Raw genomic sequence first — 23,105 nt, 5'->3', positions numbered from 1 at the left:
ACTTATGGGTTGTCCTATGTGGGGGGCAAGAATAGTCCCTAGGGACCCAAAGAGAGATGGGGAGCTATATGGAGCACCATTTCTCATTCCCATGGTGAACACTCCTCATTGGGGCCCTGAGGGTCCATATTATAGATGATATTTTTCATGTCCAACTCCCATAACACCTGCTGGAGTTCTGCATACATTTTCCAGCTAGTGATTTCCAGTATGGTAAATCATCCTAATTAGGCTAAACTGTCCTGATGGCTGTTGTCAGCGAACCCAGAAGCACATGATTCCTTGGGGTATGACAGGCACTGTGCCACCACTGCCAGAGGGAAGGATGAGTCATCAGGGAAGCCAGTCTATGCATTTCAGAATTCGACATAACAATGTTTTGCACCCCCATATCCCAAAGACACAAAAGCCATGCAGGCAGAGATTCTGATGGCTTCTGCCAAAACCGGATGCTCATGCCCACCAGCTCATCTTTGGTATAAGGATGGAGCTCAGAGTGCTCCACAACCTGGGGAGGGGGCTGCTCCTCTCCCTGCAGAGCCCATGGCTGTTGTTTTTATTTTCATAATTACAATTGGGTGGGCCTTTAATACCAGAGGGGCCTGTGCCTCAGGCGGTGGCCTTGGCAACAGCTCCACCTTTGGCCCCACCCCCTCATCCTCCCCTGACATCTCCTCCACCATCTCCAGGGCTGAAGGCACCCCTCCTTTCTCCCCCTCCTCCATGACTCCTGCAACACGGATTCTCCTGCTGTCTCCTCCCTTGCTGCTAAGGTATCTTTCAGGAGCACAACCTGTCTTCTCAATAACCATCTCTCTTAAGGCATCCCATAGGTCATTGCCCAGCTCCTCCAAGCAACACCCATGCGTGTCTCCTTAATAACCCTTTCCAATATCTCAAGAAACAAACATCCCACAGTCCCAGCCACCACATGGCCACTCAGGGCCTCTAAGTAGTCTTCTATCTCACAGAGGGCTAATTCCACAGCTTCCAGTGTCTCCCCAGAATTGGGGAAGGGCCCACCCATCTAGGAGGTGCTTTACCCTAGACCAATTCCCCACTAGGGCTCCCCAAGTGGAAGCCCTACAGATGGGGTTTACTAGGAGAAGCTGCATCATCCACCACTGTCAGAGAGAAGGGTGAGTCATCACCTCCCACTGCAGCAGCCACTGGGGCCTCTCCATCATCCACAGGGGGGATTCTGGGTATCTCTCCACCATATCTAGGGGCAGCCCACCCAAACGTCACACCCATAAAGACAGATTTCAGATTCAGAGATCCTGCCAACTATGCCAGATGTAACTCTGGGGGAAAAATATGTTCCCAGCCCAGTGCAAATAACTTTTGAAGTCAAAGGGAGAAATAAAGTGGGACAAACTCATTTATTGCTTACAAACAGTTGTCTACTGTTGCTCACCTGTGTCTCTGTTGACCTGGCTGCAAAGAAGCCAAAATACCTCTCTGGTCCAGGTGCCTACTTGCTCTCCACCTCACCCCCATGTAATCACCTACTGATATGGAGATGGACTACTACCCTCCACCCCTTGGGAACACCTATTGATACGGAGATGCACTAAGGCCAGGTGAGAGATTCTGAAAATATTGCAGTTTTACCCACAATTTCTCCCAGCCACTACCCACAGTGAGTCTCTGCTTACCTCCTGTGCTCTAAGATCACATGCAGGGCTGTATCCCACTGTTCCCTCTGCTTGGCTTGCCCTCCTCTTCTTTCTGTTAACCTCCTCTTTTTGTCAAGATCGAGCTCAGATTATTACCTCCTTTCTCAAACTCCGTCAGTGCCCCTTGATAAATGGAAAAAAGAAAAATGACAGAGTGGCCCTGCTGACTCTGGACCACTTCCTGGGAACTTTGTGCCCTTGTCATGTGGCTTTTTGTGTGATGGTCTGTCTCCCTGACTAGACTGAAAGCATTGGAAGAGACTGACATTTCCATATTTGCCTTTGCATTCAGGCATGTACCGCATAGCAGCTGCTCAATGAATCTGTTCCCTTTACTTTCCCTCCCTCTCCCAAGCCATCCACCCTATTGTCAGGCTGAAATAAGTTCAAAGTCCATGGAAGTTGGGAAACTGTATTGACATCTGAGCTAAGCCCTGATAAAACTTCACTTTCTGTATATCCAAGATCACTTAGTCTCTTCTGAACTCAACTGCTTAGCCCAGTTCTTTTCAGGGGAGCCAGGACAGTGAAGAGTTCAGATCAGGTGGACAGAAATCCTAGATTAAGTGAGACAATACTACTTCTCCTCATTTTCCTAAGGAAGACCAGAGAGGCATTTTGCCCCTGTGAACAAAATATCTCTGGGACTGTTTGGAATATTAGGTAGAAAGATAGGCATGAGCAGCTGGAAAGGCTAAATAAGGCCCAGGTAGGGGGTCCCATGTGAAGACAACAACAGCTTTGCAGGGAGAGAACTTCTTTCCCAACCAGATCCCAACAGTGGCACAATCCAACAGATCTAAGGACCGCCCAGATCACAGCCCATCATGGGGAAAGGACACGCTCACTGAGAGCAACAACTGCATGGAAAGACCTGTGGATCAAATAACCGCACCTTGTCAGCAAAGAGGTGCCTCCTAGCCAGAATGCAATATATAGGCCTCCCTCCTAGGGGGTCAAGGCCTTGTCTCCCTTGACTCTGGCCCGCTCCCCACTTGGAGTGTACTCCAGTTAAACTTCTGCTCTGCTTTGCTACTGTGTCTCTGTCTTTCAATTCTTTGTTGCAGAGGGGACCAGAAGTGAGGGGAGCAAACCCAATCTGTAACAATTCCTATGCACAGCCTGGGGAGGCCGTGGGACATTGGGGTTATAAGATGTGCTATATGCAAAGCATGAGCAGTTTTAGAGACAGTGACCAGCATATATGGGAGACCACCCAGCAGGCTAAGCAGGGAAATCTATGTGGAAAGAAATGGGCAGAGAGCTCAGGGTGATGGAGGTTGCAGTGGCAGCCATTTTTGTCAGGGCTTCTTTGGGAGCCTTAGGTTTGCCCTCTAACTCTGGTAAAGTCTGAATCAAAGGCTCCAATCCCAGAGCCTATCTCCTAGCTGTATTTGTGATATAATGAGTTGTCAGAAATATATATTTGCTCATTAAGATGACCACTATATAACTCTCAGATATATTTGGTCTTCATCCACAGTTCCAGACAAATGCTTCAGAGCCATAAATTTCAAATGAGTGTCTTGTTATGTTAATGGAGTCTTCTAGACCCCACCCAAGGGTAGGAGTTGGTTGCCAGGGGAACTAACCAAGTGCATAGAGGGTTCGGGAACACTCAACTTCCAAACCCCAAGCTCTGGGAGGGGAGAGGGCAGAGGGCAGAGGAGCTTGAGGTTGAATCAGGCAGTGGCCAATGATTTAGTACATCATGACAATGCAATGAAGCCCTCACAAAAACTCACAAAAAGGGCATTTTGCTGTCTCTCTCACTTGCATCCTGCTTCTTTGTCCAAGAGAGCTTCCACACGCCAGCAAGCCAGGCCCCAAAGCTCCATGAGAATAGAGGCTTCTTTATTTGGGATCTTCACATATTTATCTCTTCAACTGGCTATTAACTTGTATCTTTACAGTGTCCTTTCTTAAACTGGTAAGTAAATGTTCTCCAGAGTCCTGTGAGTCACTCAAGCAAATTAACTGACCCTAAGGGGGAGGTTGTTAGAACCTCCGCTCTGCAGCCACTGGGTCAGAAGCACAGACAACAGCCGAGGGATTTTGACCAGACTCTGGAGTGGGGATGGGGGTGGAGGGCAGTCTTGCTGGACAGAGCACCTAACCCGGGGAAGCTGGTGCTATCTCCAGGCAGACAGCACCAGAATTGAGTTTTTGGACACCCTACTGGTATGTGGGAAAAGCCCCTTCCCCACACACATTGGACTTGGGTCCAGGAAGCAGAAAGAAGTTGATGTGGAACTCAGTGTCCTCACTCCTAATCCAGAAGCTGGCATTTCCTGACTCATGCCACTCAAAGACCCACATCTTAAAGGTCAAGGTCACTCTCCTGGATTTAGGCATATGGCTCTGCTAGATGTCGTTGTATTGCCTCACAATGGGGTATTCCCACACTTTCTCCTCCTTGTTCTGTGTCTTGCCCTAATAAAGGCTGCTCCAACAGGCCTGCTATGTGCTATGAGTTCATTACTTTTTTGCTTGGCCAAAATCATATTCACAGAATCCTTGAGAAAATATTGTCATGCCCTGTGCCCTGTTTGGAGACATAGCTGTGGAAGAAGGAAAGGTGTTAGCTGGGAGAACCTTGATTCTAATTTATTGGTATCCTGAGTGCTTTGTACTCCTAAGTTCATTGCAATGCACACATATGGTTCTGCTAACCCGTGGAGGGTCCACAGAATGCCTAAATGGGAAGAATGACGCAGCCTAGTAATGCCACAGTTTATTTTGGACACAAGCTTTCAGAAAGTCGTCACTCCACCATTTAAAATCTTCATCTTCTAAGGCTGCAAATCCAGGGATAGGGGATAGCCAGGAATAAGCAGTGAAAGAGTCTTGCTCTTATGTCAAGCACAGGATTCATGGATTCACGAGAAATCTGGGGCTGGCCTCCAGTCCACCTTTCACACGTTGACAGAACCACCCTTCAAAAATATAAACTTGGTTATGATATTTCCTTTTAGAAACCTTTAGCAGTTTACCAAACTCTCTGGAGGCAGCTCCTCCTCTTTGACTCAAGCTTGTGTGATTCTCAACCATTCCAAGACGCTGCACCTTCTACCTTCTAGTCACTTTCCTATCATCAGCAGAGAGCCCACACTTGTCCCATCACCTGAGCTGCCCTTCCAAACTCTAAGCATCCTTTAAGCTTTCCCTTAGATGTTCTCCACTCTGACAACTAGACCAGCTCCCCAGGCAAAGTCAGTGACTCCTCCCTTTGCTCCATGGAACTTAGTAAAAATCTGTACAAAGCATTAGTCACTATAATTATATATAGGTCTCCCTGACCTGGTTGTATTTACCTTTCAATCTCAACTCCAGCAAAATGCCTGCCTGGCACAGGAGAGACTCCATAAATTGGGGTTCCATTTTTTGTACCTTGTTCTCCTTGGATCACCCATTTTCCAGGAAGAGATAAGTCCCTTTGCTCGGGGAGAGCAAGGAGGGTGAGAAACCTTTTGCTAAATATGACATGTGAATATAGGGTCATGGTGACTGGTCTCTACCGAGTCCCTCAGGGCTGTCCTGGGATAGGATCTCTCTTCTAGGAGAAGGCCTTAGATAATGCAGCCAGGTGTCCCTCTGTCATTCGCTTCCAGCCCCTTTCTCCTGGAGTTATGCAGACTTCTGTGTGCAGGGGACATGTGAACCTCTGCCTTCTCTAGTAAAGTCCACTGGGGAGTTGTCCACCCCCTTGGTCAGCTCTTGACTGATTTATACTCACGTTGGAGGAAACATGTTTGCAGACATGACCACATCCATTGCTGCAGCATTTTGATCCCTCTGGACACGATTCATCTCCTGCACACAGTTCAACACAAACCCCAATGGTACCTTTGGGCACCTCTGGGCAGACTCCAGGTCTTTCTTTCCCTGAAACACACAGTGCAACAGGTACTAAGACAAGCAAGAGAGCTGGTGCTCGAGGCCAGAAGCCCTCACTGCCGGCAGGGCTCCCACCTCTCCCATGTCTTCCTCCATGCTCCAGGCTCTGTCCTCAGCTTAGCAGCTGACTCTCCCTCTTAAACCCCCATGTTCACAGCCTAGCTCCCCGGGAGAATATTCTCCTTGCTCCAAAGGCTGTACAGCCCAGCAGGCAAGAAAACTGAACTTTCATAACCCTCATCTTTGCACCTTATAAGAAGCTAGTAGAGAGTCTCTGATCACAGCCAGCCTCACACATACCTCATGCTCATCCTAGAGCTATTCTCTGTTGAAGACACACATCCAAGGCACGTCTCTTAACTAGACAGAACCCCAGTTTCTAATCAGACCCGACCCAATCTGATAAGAAGCAGAAATGCAGAGTGATGGCTGCTGTAATTTAAGAAAATGAGTCTGAGCTATGCCAGATCTCCATTCTGCAGTGCGCACAACACCTGTTGTTGTGCACAACCATGCCCAGGTCTAAAGGGGGGCTCTGAGCCATCTCCGCTCTCACGGCACCTTACCTCTGAAAGATCTCTGAGCACAGGCCATTTCCAGCCCCATGGTGATGAAAGCCACCAGCACAAAGACGGTGCCTGTCTTCATGTTGGCCTCTGATGTGATGCACATGCAAGCCCAGCCCCGATTTATACCGTCAGTGTCCACAGAAAGTAGGGTGGGGTGAGCGGCAGTAGAGTGGGAAGAATATAAAAATGTAAAGTCTCTAGGCAGTGTTCCCAGATGACCCAGTTCCTTTGCTCTGTTTTACAACCGGTTTCTCTCTGATTGACGCATGGTTTCTTACAGAGGCAAATGCCAAACAGGTGAGTTTGGGAACACTAAGCCCATTCATTGTTCATTGCTACATCCCAACAGGGCACTGATTTCTCTGCTGCTTGTAGGAACTGTGACCAAAAAAAAATTTTTTTTCTCCTTTTAATCTAGAATTTCAGAGTGATAACTTAAACCATAAAGGCAGGTGTTATTTGTTAGGACCCATCTGGGGCCTCCTAGAGGTCTGGTTACATGGGAGAGATGGCAGATGTGTGCTTTGGAGCCACCCCCAGTGCTGAGATCACTAAGCAGGTGTGAAACATGGGCCACCCCTTAACCACAAATATAGTAAAGGCAAGCAGAAGTCACTCATCCAAAGAGACAGATGTTCAAGGATCACAAGCTGGCCAGGGCACCAGGGGCTTGAGAGACAGGGTCCATCATGATGGTTGGTGGCCCTACCCTGCTCTGTACCCAGAGACAGAGAGCTGTGGGTGTGAGCAAAAGTGAGCTGAACTGCAGGAGGAGAATATTAAATGTCTCATAAGAGCCTGATTAAGAGGCCACCCTCTTTCTTATCCCAATTGCAGAATCTCAAAGAAAAGGGGTATAGAGGTTAAAATCTCGGTAACCTGAGGAGTGAAAAGAAAGCCTGCTTTGTCTTTGGTGGTCAGAGCTGGACAAGCAGGCACCTCATGACCACCTGCGAGGATGCCTGGACAAGCTACCTGAAGGGCAGAGACATCCTGAGAGAGGAGACCTCGGACTAGCCATACCAGGCATTCAGTTCACACCCAGCATCTCAGAACCTCTGGGGGCATGAAAGTTACAAACGCGGAGCAGAGACTCCTCGGTGTGAGGGAGGGACCAGGATACCTGGAGAGGGCAGGGCAGCTCAATACAGGGTGGAGATCAACCCCCCAGGAAGCAAAGGGCAAGGCCAAATCCAAACCCAAGGTGGTGGCCAGAACCCAGGCTGCTGAGTGGCATGGCCTTGATGAGTAGATGGTGCTAAGGCCAGATGCCCCCAAGAACTTGAAGGAGAACCCTCCAGAGCACTGTTGGCAAGGCAAGGATTCCCTAACCCTCCTCTAAAAGTGACTTAGGCATGGCAATTATCACTTAGTTAACATAATCTCTAAACATTCATTTTTATATAACAAATACATGAATGAACTCTTGTGATAAATAAACAATACAGACATATCCAGAGTAAACTTCCAGGAAGAGGCACTCAATATGAGCAGTTTTCTATATATTCTTCTAAGGCTTTTTCCTGTTCTTTTACATGCATATGTGTGTATATACAAATATACATTTTGGGGTTTTTTTGCGGAAATAAAAATGTATTATTTTGCTCTAGTCACTTAACATTTTGTCTTGGAGAGCTTTTTGGGTTAGTATCTTTTTTTCCTTTTTTAAAATAATTACTATCTACTATCCCATTATATGAATGGTTCACAATTTATTTTTATTTATTTATTTTTTGTAGATAATTATTTTTTATTGAAGGGTGGTTGACACACAATATTACATTAGTTTCAGGTGTACAACACAGTGATTCAACATTTATATACATGATAATTCTACCTACCAGCTATCACCATACAAAGTTGTTACAATATTTTGACTATATTCCTTATGCTATATATTACATCCCGGTTACTTATTTATTTTACAATTGGAAGTGTGTACTTTTTTTTTTCTTTGAGAGGGCATCTCTCATATTTATTGATCAAATGGTTGTTAACAACAATAAAATTCTGTTGAGTCAATGGGGAGTCAATGCTCAATGCACAATCATTAATCCACCCCAAGCCTAATTTTCATCAGTCTTCAATCTTCTGAAGCATAACGAACAAGTTCTTACATGGAGAACAAATTCTTACATAGTGAATAAGTTACATGGTGAACAGTGCAAGGGCAGTCATCACAGAAGCTTTCGGTCTTGCTCATGCATTATGAACTATAAACAGTCAGTTCAAATATGAATATTCGTTTGATTTTTATACTTGATTTATATGTGGATACCACATTTCTCTCTTTATTATTATTATTTTTAATAAAATGCTGAAGTGGTAGGTAGATACAAGTTAAAGGTAGAAAACATAGTTTAGTGTTGTAAGAGAGCAAATGTAGATGATCAGGTGTGTGCCTGTAGACTATGTGTTAATCCAAGCTAGACCAGGGCAATAAAACATCCACGGATGCAAAAGATTTCTTTCAGAACGGGGGGGTGAGGTTCTAAGCCTCACCTCTGTTGATCCCCAATTTCTCACCTGAAGGCCCCCCTGAGACTGTGCCTGTCTTGAGGAATCTTACCCGTCTCTGGCTAACCAGTCATCTTCCGGGGCCATACAGGGAAATGTAAAGTTGGTAAGTGAGAGAGAAGCCTTATTGTTTGAAAAGGTTAGCTTTTTACTTCTTTGCATATTTATGCCCTGTGGCTTCTATGCCCAGCATTTGTCTTGAGGTGTCTTTACCACTTGGAAGAATTATGATACTCGGTAAATACGATATATGGCACAAATTCTATTTAAGGGTTGTAATTAGGAAGGAAGAAAAAAAGCTATAGAAGTAGCAGGCGGAAGAAAACATGGGAAGATTGATTACTTCTTTGACGTATCTTCTTGTAGAGTAACTTCAGCATGTATAGGTTTTAAACTACTAATTAAATTGCGCACACACATTAACATAATAGGAGTATAGTTACGTAACCAAAGCATACCTGTAATTACCAGCCATCTCCAGTGAAACCAAGAAAACCAGTTAGGCACCTTAGGCATTTGTGAAAACTTATCTATGATATGGTGGATATTGTCCAACTGAACTTGAACAGTCAGAGAGAAATCAGACAAACAACCCATTTCTGGGGACTGTTCACATCCCATATGTTCTTTTAACAGTAAATAGTCTGTAGTTGTAAGATTTTGGAGCGCTACAATTTGCACTTCTCCTATTTCGTGGTTGAGTTCCAACAGTGTAGATCCAGTCAAATTTGTTGTTTTACTGTATGCACAGGCCAGCTTAGATATCTCCTTCCTCATTCCCATGGCAAGTCCAGGAACTGGTGGGATGAGTGCATCTACAGCTGTAGCAGTGCGTGGATCTTTGTTGGGGTTTTTTGATGATCATCTTCTGGCATGAGTCTTCCAGAGAGTGCTGATGTTGGAAGTTCTTTTTCATATCGTATCTTAGTTCATTTTCGGGGTAGCCAAATTAGGCTTTGATCCTCTGTATAAACACAAACAGACCCTTTGCCTACACCTTTATATGCCCTTTATACCACTGTGTAGAACTCATTGGAGGTCACCACACAGGAACTGCTTTGTTGTTGTTGTTGTTGTTATCATTAATCTGCACTTACATGACGAATATTATGTTTCCTAGGCTCTCCCCTATACCAGGTCCCCCCTATAAACCCCTTTACAGTCACTGTCCATCAGCATAGCAAAATGTTGTAGAATCACTACTTGCCTTCTCTGTGTTGTACAGCCCTCCCTTTTCTCCTACACCCCCATGCATGCTAATCTTAATACCCCCTTACTTTACCCCCCACCTTATCCCTCCCTATGCACCCATCCTCCCCAGTCCCTTTCCCTTTGGTACCTATTAGTCCATTCTTGAGTTCTGTGATTCTGCTGCTGTTTTGTTCCTTCAGTTTTTCCTTTGTTCTTATATTCCACAGATAAGTGAAATCATTTGGTATTTCTCTTTCTCCGCTTGGCTTGTTTCACTGAGCATAATACCCTCCAGCTCCATCCATGTTGCTGCAAATGGTAGGATTTGCCCTTTTCTTATGGCTGAGTAGTATTCCATTGTGGTTCACAATTTATTTAACCAAACTTCACCTACTGAACATTTTAGGTGGTTTGGGTTTTGTTGGTGTTATTATCATAAACAATTTGCTGTGTATATATGCCTTGCTAAAAGTAATTAAGGGAAGCCACACTGACAAGGTGTGGGGAGGCCTGCTGGGGAAGCTCTCATGCCCATCACTCCTCATAAATCTCAGACACCATCAGACGAGTGGGACCATTCTGTTTTAGCTACTTTACTCCCCAGCAGGAGGAAGAAGGCTTCCACCTCCTGTCTCCCTGCTATAGTGACTGTAATATCTCAGCCAATGAGAAGCCATGACACATGGGACTTCCACTTTACTCCAATGGACTTTTTGCTTAGAAACAGCCCCCCCAACTCTGGCATTTTCTCCTATAAAAGCCTGTTCCTCTTTGTTTTTCAGACATGCCTACGGTTCTGCTGTAGGTCATGTGTCCTGTACTGCAATTCTCTGCTGTCCCTGAATAAACCCATTTTTGCTAGTAAGATAACTGACTGCTTTAATTTTAAGGTTAACAGCATATACTTTGTATATGCTTCCTTGTTTCTATATGTCAGTATTCCCCCAGAATAGATGCCTAGACATGGAATACAAAGTATGCATCTACTGTAGAGCTGGAAGATATTGCCAAGTTACCTTCCATAAAAACTATATGTACAATTTACACTTTCTCCCACAGTGAAGGAGAAACCAATTTCTCACAGACTGACTCAATACATTTCTAATCTTGTTTCTCCAAGTTAAATATTTAATGGAATAGTTCAAGTGGAATATTCACATACTCTCCATGGGATGTATCCCAACTGGGTATTTGGGACCAAGAATTCTCACCACAGTTATGTAAAGAAATTTAATTAGCATAAATTACATGAAACAATATAATCTGGTGTTTGCAACTCCAGTAAGTACTTGGGAGTTGCCAGTACAAAGCAAAGCGTAATTATGACCTGTAATAGGTTTGTTAAAGCATGCATTTGAATGATGAGAGCTGCAAGATTGCTAAGGAGAGCCTCTCATCAATAATAATGGCAATATTTGACCCTTATTAAGCACAAGATTGTTGTGTCAGGCCCTGTGCTTGTACTTTGTACTTGCCACATCTCCGAAGCCTCACAAGCCTGTGGGGTTGCTTCCATTTGGCATCCCCATGTCACAAATGAAGACACTGAGATTCAAACAAAGTTCATGCCTTGCAAACTCTTCAACCCCACCTCATACCTCCACTGATGCTGAATCTCCACTGTGGCGGTCCAAAAAAGCTCCCCAGATGCTTTTCACACACATAGAAGTGAGGAACACTTCACCTACCTGATGAAACCTTTATTTCTTTGTGGAAAAAAAAAGTCCCTATAAAAAGCAGATTTCTGGTGCTCTAGTAACAATCACAAATTTGAGGATTTGTAAGTTTTTATGACATTATCTTCGTTGAGAGGGCTAGGTGTCTACAGCAGCACAGACAAAAAATTAAGGGAGAAAACTGAGTCTAGACATTGGAATTTCCTAGATGTCCTCAGTGTGCAACCCGCCACTTTTAGGCCTACAGTCATCAAAGTTTTATTCCCTTTCTTAGTTTTTCCAGGATAGCATTTGAGACCTTGCAGGTGCAGCAGCTTCTGTGTTTAGACTACTGAATCTGCTGGAATTCCATTTTTCCTATCATTTCATATTCCAAAGAGTCACTTACAATCACTGCCAAATCCTTCAAACACCAATCAAGATGTTGTTCATGTTGCATCTTTGTCCATTTTTCAAAAAACAGCTGAGAATGAATGATAGACATTTTGTTATAGAGCAAACTTAGGTCTGAGATGATGAAATTTCAAAAGTCAGATGGCACACATCTAGCCAAGGAATGCTCCTCAACACAGGCGGTCTTGTTTGCCTCTCTGCATTACGTAAGTGTAATATATATATATATATATATTAACACATAATATTTGAGAAATTTACAAGGTGACATCCCTCTCTCCCCGACGTCCTTAACACTGACTCCCATTTCCCTGTGTCGCAAACAGTCAATTACAACCAAGCCTCGCTGCCCCGGGGGAGGGTGGACACAGTTTAGAGAAACAATTGAGTTCCTCAGTTGGTTTTCCTTAAAACTCTAATTGACATCATAGTTCTAAAAGCACAGGCTTTACATTTTAAGATCTGGGCTTTTTGAGACAAAAGGATTTGGGGCTGAGTGTAGGTGTTCATGAGGCCAAGCCCTAAAGGAAACTGAGGATAGAGTTGATACCAAGAAATAATCATTTTTTTAATTTTATGATTTAAGTTAGTTTCCCACACACTGGGAGAGAAAATAAGATAGATGCTAGTGGGAGGATGAAGTGAAAGATAGGAGCCAAAAAGTTAGACATCTGGAAATGATCCTAACAGGGCCCCAACCCTGCCCAGGGGGAGAGTGTACTGCAGGTGTGGGGGAGCCGGGAGGAGGTATGGCCCAGGAAGGTGGCCACCTTTTCTGAGAAACCAGTGGCCTGATGGGCTTAGAGGAGTTTAGGGTGGAACAAAAGAAACAGGACAGTCCTGACCCAGGAGGCACGCATGGCAGGACAAGTGATCCAGGAGAGGGACTGATGTCCAGTGACCAGAGGGCTGAAATGCACCTCAACAGATGCCAGCAGATGTCAGGGGACAAGGGGGAGCAAGACTCCTGTGCCCCCTGACAGCCTACTCACACACCAGTCCTCGGGAGTGTGGGTGGAGCCTGGGAAGAACAGGAGGAGAGAAAAGGAAGAAAGGACTGAGGTGGGGCAGGGACAGGGGACAAACATCATGGTTAACTTTTCCTGCCTATGATGAAAAATGCCAAGATCTTTACCGCACAGTAAGAACAGGAAGGGTTCCATCCTAAGGCTAAGATTCCATTTTAAAAACCAATGAGTGAGGAGGTAGGATTCCTAACATATTCTTTGGTAATCAGCCAACAACCTATCTTAAGGCAGGAAAAGCAGTCCTAACTGACACATTCCCAGTGCTTGGGGATAACTGCTATCATGGAGAAGAACAGGATCTATAAATTCCTTGTGTTAAGTTTATCTTACAGAATTATGTAGAGGACCGACTGTGGATGGTCTCTCACCGGAGAAAGACATCATGAGACTGCATGTCAAGTCTATGCCCCCCTCCCTCTGCCTTTTGCCCCATTCTTGAAAGTCTTAAAAGACAGAATCTTAAGACCATAGCACGCCTTGTCTCTGAGGTTGCCCTCACTCCCCTTTCTTTAAGTGTGTACACTTTGCCTTATATAAAGACTTCTCACTGCTCAACTTAACTGCGTTTTGTCTCTGCGCTCTTCCAGTGATAAGAGTCTTTGTTACTTTGCTATTTCATTCTATTTTCTAGACTTAAGCACAAGTCTTCACCCTCTATCCAACTCCAGATGAGTAGCGAGGGGCTGCTGAGGTCTCTGGTTTGGGCCTGCAAGTTCCCATCACTTGGGTGACCCGGACAGGACTGCAGCTGTACAACCATGTTCCTTAGTAGCCTGCCTACAAATCTCCTTTCTTTGCCTTTGGGAAGTTTCCAGAACATAATCTCACTCCATCCAGTGCTCTGTAGCTCCCCCAAATCCTGGGGTGGTGGGGACTTGGTTCCCACACTGTGCAGATCCAAGCAGACCCTGGACACCAGGTGACCCTAGTTTTAGGAGTTGGCAAGGGATTTGCCCTATGCTGAGCAGGAGTTCAATGAGCTTCCCTTTCCTCCTTCTACCCTTTCTTGCTCTGCTGCCTGCAAGGCAGCTGCCATTCCCTGCTACTCTCCCTTTACCTATACTCGTTAGACCTGCCAGAGAATTCTTTCTCCTTCAGAGTCAAGAATCCTCCCCAGCCCGGCTTGACGTTTCACCTTGTGCACAGGGAGAGACCTCTCCGGATGCAGCGGCCAGACAACAGGATGACAGTGGAAGATTCTGTTTGGAAAAAAAAAAAATCAGGCAGCAATTACATTTACCTTCACCAGATTAAATTTTCTACCACCAAAAGAAAAGGGAACTGGAAAGATGGGTCCAATTATGGGAGAAATAAAGTTACATTTTTGCAGCTCAATGTTTGTGACCTTGAAATTGATACGCATCACATGAATTAGGCAGTCTTATGAAATGTACCAAGGATGTTTCCTACAATTGTTTGTTTAGGGAATTAAGTAAAGAGGAGAGAGAAGGTCATATTTTCAAAGTTCAAGGAAGTGCTTTATGTTGGAATTAAATTTGTAAATTAAATTCTTGCCGGGGCAACACTGGCAAGAACTTTGTAAACCTAGACATGTAGAAAGAGAGGTTTAAAGCACCTTCAAGATAAAAGCTAGAAACCTAAGGGCCTGGTGGTTTGGGTGTTCCTTGCTATTGCTTTTGTTGTTCCATTCCTGACACTTAGAAAAGGCTGTTGTTTCTAAACGAATTCATGAAAGAGTGGTGACAGTCCCTCACTGCTTCCAGGGAAGGGAACTGGATACTTGGGTGATGGAGCTAGGAAAGAGATTTTTTTGTTGGATATCATTTTGAATTTCATACAATGCCCATTGTTATCTATTCAAAAATTACTAATTCTAAGGCCATTGAGCACATGACATCAAACTACCAGGTAGATGCTCACCTTCAGGAAGTCCAACAGCCATTTAGGAACTTGAATCCCAGAAATCCTGAGTCACAGACATGACCTTCTCATCCACAGTGTTGACAAAAAGAAAATCCTAGAGTAACAGCAGAAAAGAGTTTTATTTGAGCCCAGGTTTAGGACAGCTGCCCAGGAAACACAGTCCTTCCAAAGAAGAAAAATGCCCTGGTGAGGAGCACTTTCTTACAAAGTTACATACACTTATTTAACAAAGGATATTAGTCATGATATCAATAGATAATGTGTTACAGATTAATACATACAGAGTTTTTTTTTTATCATTACCAAGGCACAAGGGGATCTTGTGAAACTATTCAGCTGCAAAGCAGATATACAATGCAATAGAATCAGACCTGAGTACCACCTTTCAAATAAGCCCACCCACCATCTGAGCGAGACCTAGGTGTCATCTTACCTAGGCTACAAGCATCCTCCAGAGGACACATCAGCAAGCCACAAGCCCACCTTTCCCTTGACCCCTCCCCTCAAAGAGCCCTCCAAAAACCCTGGCCACAAAAAGCCTCTTGGCCTGTTAGAGACCCCTTTTCCTTGTTCTGCTGGCCAGGACAGAGAGGCCTCTCTCAGGTTCAGCAATAGACCTGCTTGGACTATTGAGTTCACATATCCCCTCTTTTCTTTCATCTATTCCCTTTTGCCCTTTTACAGTGCCTGCCCTGCAGACCACCAATCAGGTCTCTGTTTTAGATAACCCAAGTGTTAAGGCAAGGCATTTTTCAGAAGTGCCTATGCTTAGCGTTTTTTTTTTCTCTGACAACAGGTTGGAAGATTCAAGGATCTGCTCTTTCATTAAATAAAAGGTAAACTCTTTCAACTTCCCAAGTCAAGGGGATATAGCAAAGCAAGATGAAAAGAGGAAAGCTTTATGATTCCAAGGTAGACATGTGTAGGCAGGTTATGGAAAAGAAGAGCTGATAAAAATTAAATTGGCCTACAATGATCACAACTGAGAAGTGTAAGACACAACCAGTGTCCCCCCACTGTGGACCCACCTCCTGACCTCTCACAGCTTCAGTTTTCTCACCTTTAAAATGGGAATAATGATGTCTACCTGAGTTTTTGCAAGGATTAAAGAAGACTATGCATGAAATCCATGCATACACACACACACACACAGTGTACATACAGTGAGGAGTTTGGTAAATGTTGGTACCCTCTCCTTCCAGCCTCTAGTAGAAGGATGAGAGGATTTCTTGAGAAGATGAATCAGGAGTCATGGTAAATAACTGAGGTCTCCCTGGGGAGCCAGTGGGCACAGGGCCTGGAGATTCAGAAGCAATTAATATAGGCTAGAGAATTTCATGCCCTGCCACTGGGCTGTTCTTCCAGTGGGGAATGTTTTGAAAGAAGGGAGGAGTCCCTAGACATCCTGTTGGGATGAAACCTGTCTTTCCGTGATGAAAAATGGTTATTTTCTCTTTTTCTCTGAATGTATGTATTTTATATAATTATCATATATCAAAAAATGAAACTATTTAAGAGATTTTAAAAATGCAGTCACAAATTTGTCTCTCTATTCCTACGTCTATTTCCATTGTCCTCTCCATCTAGACTCAGTGGGAACCCCAGAGGAGATGAGTCTAGAAGGGAAAATAGGTGGAGACAAGTAGAAAAGAGGGAGAGGGCGAGTCTGCTCAGGACTGTGGGGAGTGCGCGTGGAAAGCAGCTCAGGGTCGCCGTGTGACCGCTGGGCTCCGCCGCCAGGAGAACTATGGTTTGTGTCACCATCCACCGCTCAACTCATATCCTTGGTTCCTGCGTCTGCTGGGTCAGATCTGGAGGAAGATACCCATGTCGTGGAAATCTGACAGAAGATTCTGGGTTAGGCTTAGATAGGGAGGGGAGAGAAAGTCTGCATGAACTAGAACATGAGGAAACAGACTCCCTCTTATTTAGAGAGGGCTATGGGAGGAGCAGGCACTGCAAGAGAGGAAAAATACACAGCACTGTGTTCTTCCAGAAGTTGCTTCACAAACAGTGGCTCCCGTCCTTTTTCCATTTCATCTGCTCTGTTCAGGTCTCCACCCAGAAACCTGGAGAAACCTCAACTGGATAGTTAAGTAAGCAGGTACCACCTTTTTGGCTTCAGGGTAAGGAAGGGAAGTTTTATGAAAAGAGGAGAAAGGAAAAAACAAAGCCTCACGTTATGCAGCTGGGGAAGTTGCACTTTGCCGCACCATGAGGATCCCATGCTGTCAGCTGTAATTCCTGGGTGAAGCATTTCCTCATGAGAGTGCTCGGGTCTCCTGCAGCCTTCCCTGGCGATCCGGCCTCTGGGGAGCTGAGTTCCTCCCTTCCAGTTTGCTTAATGGCAGGAAAGTGCAGTAAGAAGGCCTCCCTGTGAAGAAAGAGACCCAGATTCCAGCCCTCACCCTGTACTCTCTTTCATAATGAAACCAGAGGCAAGTCAGGCTCTGCTCTGGGCTTCATGTGACAAATAAGAGAATGGACTCCTCCAAACAGTAATTCGAGACCCCTCAGAGGGCCACAGGAGCCTCAAGAAGGGTCAGGCATCCTGTTAACCTAGCTGGTGGGTCTTGTACCATTGGTGAGGCCTTGGCACTTGTACTCAGCTGCCGAAGCAGATACTCCCCTAGAGACGCCTCACCTCATTAGAGTTCATTGCCTTGGAGTGTGTCCACTTCACCTTCGGTTTCTCCTATAGGGAAGTTCATCTCACCTTCTAGAATATTCCATCCCCTTCCACACTGAGCTGGACAGAGGTCACTGTCAGTGATTCTTCAGTTAGTGATTGTATTAGTTTCCTATTGCTGCTGTAACAAATCACCACAAAGTTACATTGTGTTCTATAACAATACACATTTATTCTCTTAAAGTTCCCACGGTCAGAAGTCCAAAGCTGCTTCACAGAGCTGACATGAAGGTGTCTTCAGGGCTATGCTCTTTCTGGAGGCTCTTGGGGAGAAAACATCTCCTTACTGTTCCCAGTTTCTAGAGATGCGCTCTTGAGTTCCTTGACTTGTGGCTTCTTCCTCATCTTCAAATCATCTTGCTTAAGTTTCACCTTGCCTTATTCTCTTCTGTAGTCAAATCTCCCTCTGTTTCCTCCTACAAAGACACCTATGACTACATTTAGAGTCCAGCCAGATAATCCAGGATAATCTCTCCATCTCAAGATCCTTAATTTCATCATATCTGCAACATCCTTTTTTCATGTAAGGTAATAGTCACAGGTTCTGGGGATCAGGATGTGGACATCTTGGGAGCCATTGTTCAGCCTACAGTGGTCATCCCTACCTTGTCTCAGGCCTGGGAGGTCATCCATTCTCTCTCCCAAACTTCTTGCCTTGGAATACAGTTATGTATTTTTTGCCAAAGACCACACCCTAATCTCCCAGGCTACCCTGATACCCCCTCCTTTTACTCCCTTTAGGCCCTGAGAATATTTGAAGACAGTGCAATCCACGGAACTTTTATGATGATGGAAATGTTCTATATCTGCACCATCCAACATGGAGCCACCAGCCACAGCACTTGAAATGTGACCAGTGCAACTGAGGAGTTCAATTTCAAATTTTAGTTAATTAAATTTCACTAAAAGTTAAACAACCACTGGTGGCTAGTGGTTAATATATTGGACAGCTTAGATATAGGCAGATGAAGAGCAGAAGCTAAAACCAATCAGGCTCTTTGCTGCTAGCCTCTTCTCACAGCTTTTAGGATCAGCTCTGCCCCCCACCTCCTGTGGAATCTGAAGGAGGTTTCTACTAGGCTCTGGGATGACAGGGGTGGCTGAGAGCAGGACAAGGAAAGGAATTGTATCTGTTGGCTACAGAAAGGTACCAGGTCCCAGTTCTGCTTTTGCCTCAGACTAAGCGCATTCAAACGATTTTCAAGGGGGCCCCTTCTTTGCCCTACTTACACAGTGGTTGTTCTTTTGGTGACACAAAGTGTGTCACAAGTGACATAGAAAGGTGAACTGGAGGAGCCAAGATGGCGGTGTGATAAGGGCAGCAGAAATCTCCTCCCAAAACCATATATATTCTTGAAAATACAACAAATACAACTATTTCTAAAGGAGAGACCGGAAGATACAGTACAACAGCCAGGCTACATCTACACCTGCGAGAACCCAGTGCCTCACAAAGGGGGTAAGATACAAGCTGTGGCCCGGTGGGACCCGAGCATGCCCCCCACCCTAGATCTCCGGCGGGAGGAGAGGAGTCAGAGCAGGGAGGGAGAGGGATCTCAGGACTGCTAAACACCCAGCCCTAGTCATCCGCACCAGAAGCGCAGACACACAGTGCGTGGTGTGCTGGATACTAGGGAAATGAGACAGTAAAATCTGCGAGGGGTTCCTACAGCTAGCACCCCTGGGACAAAAGAAAAGTGAGTGCTTTTTGAAAGTCTTAAAGGGACAGGAGCCTCACAGCTGGATGGAAGCATCCTGGCACACTCAGCCCAGCAACTGGGAATCCTGGGGAACTCAGGGCGCCCTAACCCCCTGGGCAGCAGCACAGCTCTGAGCCCCTCACTGTGAAAAAGAGACCCCGCCTGTTCTCCCTCCAGTGCGGCCCCACCATAGCGGAGCAGCCGCCTGAGACTGGCCACGCCCACAGCAGCCACGCAGAGCATCCCCCCCCGCAGCTGCCCTGGCCAGACTCAGAGACCCTGTCCACATGCAGCTGCCCAGCACAAGCTGCTAGGGGTCGCCGTTCTTCCAGGAGAGGAAGGCGATGAGCAAATGGGAAGGGACTTTGTTCTCTCAGCTGACACACACACCAACTGCCCATGACTACCTCTATCACCATGAAAAGGCAGAAGAATTTGATCCAGACCAGAATCACACAGACATCCCCTGAGAGGGATCCTGGGGAGATAGACTTAACCAATCTTTCTGAAAAAGAATGCAAAATAAAGGTCATAACCATGCTGATGGAGCTGCAGAGAAAAATGCAAGAGCTAACAGATAAAGTTGGGAGGGAGAATACAGAAATAAAACAATGTCTGGAAGGACTTAAAAGCAGAATGAACGAGGTGCAAGAGGCCATTAATGGATTAGAAATCAGAGAACAGGAACACAGAGAGAGATAAAAGGATCTCCAGGAATGAAAGAATATTAAGAGAACCGTGTGACCAATCCAAATGAAACAATATCTGCATTATAGGGGTACCAGAAGAAGAAGAGAGAGAAAAAGGGATAGAAAGTATATTTGAAGAAATTATTGCTGAAAACTTCCCCAAACTGGGGGAGGAAATAGTCGCTCAGACCACAGAAGCACACAGAACTCCCAACAGAATGGACCCAAGGAGGACAATACCAAGATACATAATAATTAAAATGGCAAAGATCAAGGACAAGGACAGAGTATTAAAGGCAGCCAGGGAGAGAAAAATGGTCACCTACAAAGGAAAACCCATCAGGCTATCAGACTTCCCAACAGAAACCTTACAAGTCAGAAGAGAACAGAATTATATATTTAATGCTATGAAACAGAAGGGCCTTGAACCAAGAATACTGTATCCAGCATGAGTATCATTTAAATATGAAGGAGGGATTAAACAATTCCCAGACAAGCAAAAGTTGAGGGAATTTGCCTCCCACAAACCACCTCTTCAGGGCATCCTACAGGGACTGCTCTAGATGGGAGCACTCCTAAAAAGAGCACAGAACAAAACACCCAACATATGAAGAAGGGAGGAGGAGGAATAAGAAGGGAGAGAAATAAAGAATCATCAGACTGCGTTTATAACAGCTCAACAAGCGAGTTAAGTTAGACAGTAAGATAGTAAAGAAGCTAACCCTGAACCTTTGGTAACCACAAACTTAAAGCCTGCAATGGCAATAAATTCACACCTTTCAATAATCACCCTAAATGTAAATGGACTGAATGCACCAATCAAAAGACACAGAGTAATAGGATGGATAAAAAAGCAAGATCCATCCATATGCTGCTTACAAGAGACTCACCTCAAACCCAAAGACATGCACAGACTAAAAGCCAAGAGATGGAAAAAGATATTCCATGCAAACAACAAAAAGAAGAAAGCAGGTGTTGCAATTCTGGTATCAGACAAAACAGACTTCAAAATAAAGAAAGTAACAAAAGACAAAGAAGGACATTACATAATGATAAAGGGCTCAGTCCATCAAGAGGATATAACCATTATAAATATATATGCACCCAATACAGGAGCACCAACATATGTGAAACAAATATTAACAGAACTAAAGGAGGAAATAGATTGCAATGCATTCATTCTAGGAGACCAACACACCACTCACTCCAAAGGACAGATCCACCAGACAGAAAATAAGTAAGGACACAGAGGCACTGAACAACACACTAGAACAGATGGACCTAATAGACATCTACAGAACTCTACATCCAAAAGCAACAGGATACACATTCTTCTCAAGTGCACATGGGACATTCTCCAGAATAGATCACATACTAGGCCACAAAAAGAGCCTCAGTAAATTCCAAAAGATTGAAATCCTACCAACCAACTTTTCAGACCACAAAGGCATAAAATTAGAAATAAACTGTACAAAGAAAACAAAAAGGCTCACAAACACATGGAGGCTAAACAACACGCTCCTAAATAATCAATGGATCAATGACCAAATCAAAATGGAGATCCAGCAATATATGGAAACAAACGACAACAACAACACTAAGCCCCAACTTCTGTGGGACACAGCAAAAGCAGTCTTAAGAGGAAAGTATATAGCAATCCAAGCATATTTAAAACAGGAAGAACAAGCCCAAATGAATGGTCTAATGTCACAATTATCGAAATTGGAAAAAGAAGAACAAATGAGGCCTAAGGTCAGCAGAAGGAGGGACATAATAAAGATCAGAGAAGAAATAAATAAAATTGAGAAGAATAAAACAATAGCAAAAATCAATGAAACCAAGAGCTGCTTCTTCGAGAAAATAAACAAAATAGATAAGCCTCTAGCCAGACTTATTAAGAGGAAAAGAGAGTCAACACAAATCAACAGTATCAGAAACGAGAAAGGAAAAATCACGACGGACCCCGCAGAAATACAAAGAATTATTAGAGAACACTATGAAAACCTATATGCTAACAAGCTGGGAAACCTAGGAGAAATGGACAACTTCCTAGAAAAATACAACCTTCCAAGACTGACCCAGAATGAAACAGAAAATCTAAACAGACCAATTACCAGAACGAAATTGAAGCAGTAATCAAAAAACTACCAAAGAACAAAACCCCCGGGCCAGATGGATTTACCTCGGAATTTTATCAGACATACAGGGAAGACATAATACCCATTCTCCTTAAAGTTTTCCAAAAAATAGAAGAGGAGGGGATACTCCCAAACTATGAAGCTAACATCACCCTAATACCAAAACCAGGCAAAGACCCCACCAAAAAAGAAAACTACAGACCAATATCCCTGATGAACGTAGATGCAAAAATACTCAACAAAATTTTAGCAAACCGAATTCAAAAATACATCAAAAGGATCATACACCATGACCAAGTGGGATTCATCCCAGGGATGCAAGGATGGCACAACATTTGAAAGACCATCAACATCATTCACCACACCAACAAAAAGAAAGACAAAAACCACATGATCATCTCCATAGATGCTGAAAAAGCATTTGACAAAGTTCAACATCCATTCATGATAAAAACTCTCAGCAAAATGGGAATAGAGGGCAAGTACCTCAACATAATAAAGGCCATCTATGAAAAACCCACAGCCAACATTATACTGAACAGCGAGAAGCTGAAAGCTCTTCCTCTGAGATCGGGAACTAGACAGGGATGCCCACTCTCCCCACTGTTATTTAACATAGTACTGGAGGTCCTAGCCACAGCAATCAGACAAAACAAAAAAATACAAGGAATCCAGATCGGTAAAGAAGAAGTTAAACTGTCACTATTTGCAGATGACATGATACTGTACATAAAAAACCCTAAAGACTCCACCCCAAAACTACTAGAACTGATATCGGAATACAGCAAATTTGCAGGATACAAAATCAACACACAGAAATCTGTGGTTTTCCTATACACTAACAATGAACCAACAGAAAGAGAAATCAGGAAAACAACTCCATTCACAATTGCATTAAAAAAAATAAAATACCTAGGAATAAACCTAACCAAAGAAGTGAAAGACTTATACTCTGAAAACTACAAGTCACTCTTAAGAGAAATTAAAGGGGACTCTAACAGATGGAAATGCATCCCATGCTCATGGCTAGGAAGAATTAATATTGTCAAAATGGC

General features: G+C 44.3%; 1 protein-coding gene and 1 long non-coding RNA gene across 4 annotated transcripts; both read right to left on the bottom strand.

Moving 5' to 3' along the window:
* Positions 1-4,400: 4,400 nt before the first annotated feature.
* Positions 4,401-6,299, bottom strand: LOC118925310 (WAP four-disulfide core domain protein 18-like). Its single transcript, XM_036911028.2, has 3 exons — positions 6,143-6,299; positions 5,416-5,564; positions 4,401-4,615 (listed from the first exon to the last, which is right to left on the bottom strand). The coding sequence occupies exons 1-3, from the start codon at positions 6,246-6,248 to the stop codon at positions 4,595-4,597; spliced, it is 276 nt and encodes a 91-aa protein (XP_036766923.1). The 5' UTR covers positions 6,249-6,299; the 3' UTR covers positions 4,401-4,594.
* Positions 6,300-10,219: 3,920 nt separating this feature from the next.
* Positions 10,220-18,190, bottom strand: LOC118925285 (uncharacterized). 3 transcript variants are annotated; one of them, XR_008997296.1, is made up of 5 exons: positions 17,479-18,189; positions 15,997-17,208; positions 14,832-14,928; positions 14,086-14,149; positions 10,220-11,992 (listed from the first exon to the last, which is right to left on the bottom strand). It is a non-coding gene; the product is annotated as an uncharacterized LOC118925285 (long non-coding RNA). The 3 variants fall into 3 exon arrangements; XR_008997297.1 differs by having other exon boundaries at positions 10,220-14,149; positions 14,817-14,928; positions 17,479-18,190; XR_008997295.1 differs by having other exon boundaries at positions 10,220-14,149; positions 17,479-18,188.
* Between the last annotated feature and the right edge of the window lie 4,915 nt (positions 18,191-23,105).

The sequence above is a fragment of the Manis pentadactyla genome, chromosome 4, assembly GCF_030020395.1.
Source record: "Manis pentadactyla isolate mManPen7 chromosome 4, mManPen7.hap1, whole genome shotgun sequence".
Lineage (NCBI taxonomy): Eukaryota > Metazoa > Chordata > Mammalia > Pholidota > Manidae > Manis > Manis pentadactyla.
This window is presented reverse-complemented; position numbering and strand designations above follow the sequence as displayed.